Source organism: Lipophrys pholis (assembly GCF_963383615.2).
Source record: "Lipophrys pholis genome assembly, chromosome: 2".
In the NCBI taxonomy this organism is placed as follows: domain Eukaryota; kingdom Metazoa; phylum Chordata; class Actinopteri; order Blenniiformes; family Blenniidae; genus Lipophrys; species Lipophrys pholis.
The window spans coordinates 10895240-10899907 of record NC_137636.1 but is presented as its reverse complement, the minus strand read 5'-3'; the positions used below and the strand labels follow the sequence as shown (position 1 = coordinate 10899907).

The 4668-nt window shown below is 38.8% G+C and overlaps 1 protein-coding gene across 1 annotated transcript; it reads right to left on the bottom strand.

Moving 5' to 3' along the window:
* Positions 1-1552: 1552 nt before the first annotated feature.
* rrad (Ras-related associated with diabetes) lies at positions 1553-4179 on the bottom strand. The gene is made up of 5 exons (XM_080491385.1): positions 4098-4179; positions 3461-3851; positions 2730-2803; positions 2403-2607; positions 1553-2014 (listed from the first exon to the last, which is right to left on the bottom strand). Exons 2-5 carry the CDS (start codon positions 3831-3833, stop codon positions 1737-1739), a joined length of 930 nt encoding a protein of 309 aa, XP_080347511.1. The 5' UTR covers positions 3834-3851; positions 4098-4179; the 3' UTR covers positions 1553-1736.
* Between the last annotated feature and the right edge of the window lie 489 nt (positions 4180-4668).

Genomic DNA, 4668 nt, shown 5'->3' with positions numbered 1-4668 from the left:
TGCTGTGGGACCTTTGTCACTGCAAGAATAGTGTATGCACAGCATGTCAAACTAACTAGGAATCAACACAAAACACAGTCCTGTTACTGATTCACTGTCCTGAAATTCTTTCATGCTGAAGAATCTCCAAGATTTCACATATTCAACAATACACATTGAAATGTGTACCACCTACAACAACAATAAAAGCCATATTCCAGTTAACTACTAGTACAGATATCTATCATGGTGTGTTGAAATGTAAAGTTAGTGCCTTCTAAAAATAAAAAATGAAGCAAGTTATATTCTATTGAGGTCCTAAAGATAAGACTCTTTAAATAAAGCCAATTAGAAATATAAAGTCACAGGCTTGTCCTCTCTGAATAGCAATATATAGGAATTACTTCATTCTCGCCTGCAGAATATCACATCCATGACACAATCAGGGTTGACAAACATAGAGGTTGAAAACGATTCTGAAAACGATATCGCTCCTAATTCCATCAAAGTAGTCCCAGCTTACCTTCCAGCTTAGTGGTGTATGTGCTCTGTCTGAGACGTGTTGGAGGAGTGTAAGTTGGATGGAAAGATTGCGTACTTGTACCCCTTCAGTGGATTAATGGTTAACACCTTCAGAAAAACATGCCTAACTACCGTGTTTCCTTCCTTTAAAACCAATGGCCAGTGAGGTTCCATTCCACTGAAACCATCAAATGATTATTCATGATGAGGTGAAGCTACTTGTTTTCTGGTGCACTGTGCATGAATACACAACTTCAAGAGGGAGAAGATTTCATGATTAGTTCTTTTAGATTTTATTTAGAAAAGAAAAAGGAAATCGACGTAAACAAAGAGTTTTCAAATCTCATCAAGGTTCACGAGACTAATATAACTTATTGCTTTACTCATACATTCACAACCTGAATTCAATGTTTCGGAACAACATAGAATGGCAGAAGTTTTCTCGAAGCGTCCACCAATCCTCAGTAACTTGGCAGGGGCACGAACCTGCGTACCACATTTCAAGTAAACATGACTTCAGACGACTTAGCATTGTGATCATTTACCTTACCCAACAGAGCAATGAGATGTATGTTGCATTTCAGCATCATTCATGGTATAATATATACATGAATCGCTTATAATAAAGTAACACGACGATAACCCAGCAGCGAGGCGATTTTTGCAGCTCAAAAGAAAATACACGCTTTTGTGGATTTCTCATTCATACTGATCAAATTATGACAGAAATATGTTTATGGCAGACGGTAAAATAAAATAAAATAAAATAAAAATAAAATAAAATAAAATAAAATAAAATAAAATAAAATAAAATAAAATAAAATAAAATAAAATAAAATAAAATGAAATGAAATGAAATAAAATAAAATAAAATAAAATAAAATAAAATAAAATAAAATAAAATAAAATAAAATAAAATAAAATAAAATAAAATAAAATAAAATAAAATAAAATAAAATAAAATAAAATAAAATAAAATAAAATAAAATAAAATAAAATAAATGCTTCCAAACCCCCATGCAGATTATTATCATTACCATGATATGACTTTACAATGCCAAAAATGTCATTTTTATTCATCACACCATTATCTGCTTTAGTTTGGTGTCTAAAAAAAAAACCAAAAATATATTTCTGTACAGCTCTATTAGTCCTTTTGGGTTAGTGTTAAAACACACACAGCATCTGGTCTTCAGAGGCCAAAGGAAAAAATGTCTCTTCATCCCATCTGTTCCTCAGAGAACCGTCAGGTCATGGCAGGATTTTGACTTCTGCCTGAAAGCCATTTTCTTGTTCTTGCGTGCGACCATGCGGCCCAGAAACCGTTTAGCCTTCTTGCCAATGCTCTCTCTGCGCCTGCAGTTGGCCATGCGTCGAGCGTTCTCCTCCTTGCTGTCTTTCCTCAGGCGGATCTGTCTGACAATACCCTCGAACAAGTCGTGCACGTTGTGGTGAAGCGATGCAGACGTCTCGATGAACTTACAATCAAATACCACGGCACAGGCACTTCCCTCTGTCATCCAAACAACAAGAAATAATGGAAATCAGAACTCTGAAAGTTGTACATTTAAGACAATTCATTGATACATTGATAAAATTTTGCTCGATGTGATAAGACTGGATAATCTTGTTAAATTTGGCAAATTTAGTGTGCTATTTTAAAATATGCCTAATTTCATCATGAAACATCCAATTTATAAATATAACATTTGTCCTGACCACAATTAAGAGTTCAGAAATAACAGCTCCTCATGATTTGATTATCAGGGGTCACAAGATTTAAATTTACATGGTAATTACTTCACACTTCAAATTCCACTCCACCAGACAGCTGCATACAGTTGCATCCAGACAGGCAGATGCAATTAGGCACAGTAATATGGATATTTTTGCAAACTTACCATCTACAGACACCTCTCTGGATCGCACCAGGTCACTCTTGTTGCCCACGAGGATTATGGGAATGTTTTCTGACTGTCTGGCCCGACGCAGCTGAATACGGAGCTCTGAAGCCTTCTCAAAGCTTGACTTGTCTGTCACGGAATACACAATGATGTAGGCGTCTCCCATCCTCATGCACTGATCCTTCAGCCACTGACTGTTATCCTTCAGGAAAGAAAAGAAAGATACCAGGCTAAGCATCATACATGATCAAGCTCGTCTTTTGACACATGTTTATTGAACAATGGGAATGGTCAGGCGTTTCATAAAAAATATTCAATCCTCACCTGTTCCCAGATGTCATACAACAAAATGGATGCTTCTTCTTCGTCCACCATAATAGATCTGTCATAAGTGTTTCCTGGGGGGAAAACAAATTTGTTACACATCAGCAGAAAGAATAAACTCGTGCTCATGCAATCCTTTTTAGTGAATATGTGTTACTGCCTTTTCATACTCTGATAATGGCGATGTTTTCCATTTTAGAGTGAAAAATAGAGGCAATATAATCTATTATCACTAGACTTGTGTTTCCCTTTCACTGTATTCTATTTAATGCATCTCTGTTAGCTGTACTACAGAGGGCTGGAGCCTCACTGTAGATGGAAATAGCAATAATCAATGCTGGACACTCTTGCGTGCGGTGATAAGGACCTGCTTTTTCTATGAACAAAATCTGTAATCTCCAAAGATAATATTATTTATATTCAGACAATTTTTGAGTAAGCAGTTTATAAATAGTTTAAATATATATTTTAGGTAAACATGGTTGTTATATGATTAAATTTAATCAAAAAACTGAAATGATATACCTTCTCAGAGTAGCAGATAATTTTTTTTAACTTAAATTTCAATAGTATATATTCATATAAGTAACTCTGCATTGTTCAGTGTTATGCAGACTAAATTTACCTTCCATTGGCTCAGTTATCTCGCCTTATATTTAAAGGCAATGGACATCTGCCTGAGTGTGTCTACTTGGTACGCGTGATGACTCATCTTCAGCAGCACCATTTACCTGCTTCATCGCAGTCGTGACCAGCATCTTCATCCCCTCCAAAGACGCGCGCCAGGCTGGTCTTGCCGACTCCGTGCTCCCCGAGGAGAACCACTTTGTACACCTGGGATTCCGCCTCGCTGCCGGTGGAGATGACGGAGTCGGAGGAGTCAGACGCGCAGCTCCCCCGGTGCTGCTCGCTCGGGGAGTAGGACGTGCAGCGCAGCAGGTTGGACAGCTCGTCGGTTTGTCCCGTCTGTGGCATCGTGACGCGCAGGTCCCGGTCGTCCACGGGCATGCTCCTTCTGTGCAGATTGGGCAGATTCATGGGGAACGGCATGCTGCCTCTCCTTTTGTCCATATTTCGCAATTTGTCGCCTTTGTTCAAAGTCATTGTGCTGAAACCGAGGATCTGTATGGAGAGAAGAGCTGTGCGTAAATACGCGACCCGATCACAGTGAAATAGCCATTTCAGCGGACTGACGAGGCTTATAACACAAATATTTATCACTGGAAGTCAAAGGTGTGTGTCACAATAAAGACATCTATACAGAATTTTACGGAAAATACTATTGCCACGTGCTATGAAGCTCAACATGAAACAAAACTAAATCTCGAAATCTGACAGTTTAAAAAAAGAAAAAAAAGAAACACTTACTCTGTGCTGGCAAATAAATCCAACGAAGGAAATCCAGTAATCCTTATTTGAAAAAGTTGTGATCGAAGGGACAGCTTTGCTTGAGTCTGAGCAGAGTCTCTGCTGAGCGTATTTATACAGGACTGGAGTGACGTCTGCAGGGATTCGCCCCGGAGAATCACGTCTCCGTTTATTATAGTGGTGCGTAACAGTAACATCACACAGGAGGGGGAGTATAACTGGAAGAGCTGAGGAATCTCCCTTCCGCCTCACCAAATGGAGCTTTCTTTGTGTGGGGGCGGCCAGAGATGAATCTTTGAAGAGGGAAAGCCCACTTAAAGCTGGGTCATGAATATTTGATAATAATTCAACAGACACATTTAGGCATGGTGGGATATCCACATCACGACGCACGACGCAAGATGTTGAGGCGTTTCATTGAGAGAGACTCTCGAAATGTTGCGGGAGCTGATGGTCACCTTTGAGGTTCATGTGATCTGCAAGGTGCAGGTCAAAGCAATAAGCCTGTGCAATGTGTTTAACATACTATAAAGTGTATCTTAAAAAGGTGACAAAGACACAAAAAACGGCT

What these genes read in the sequence shown, in the direction of transcription:
- rrad (XM_080491385.1), bottom strand. Translation starts at nt 3,833, where the DNA reads ATGACTTTGAACAAAGGCGACAAATTGCGAAATATGGACAAAAGGAGA. An exon ending in TCACGACTGCGATGAAGCAG is followed by an intron (nt 2,804 to 3,460) that starts GTAAATGGTGCT and finishes TTTTCCCCCCAG; the next exon opens with GAAACACTTATGACAGATCT. An exon ending in CAGAGAGGTGTCTGTAGATG is followed by an intron (nt 2,015 to 2,402) that starts GTAAGTTTGCAA and finishes TTTGGATGACAG; the next exon opens with AGGGAAGTGCCTGTGCCGTG.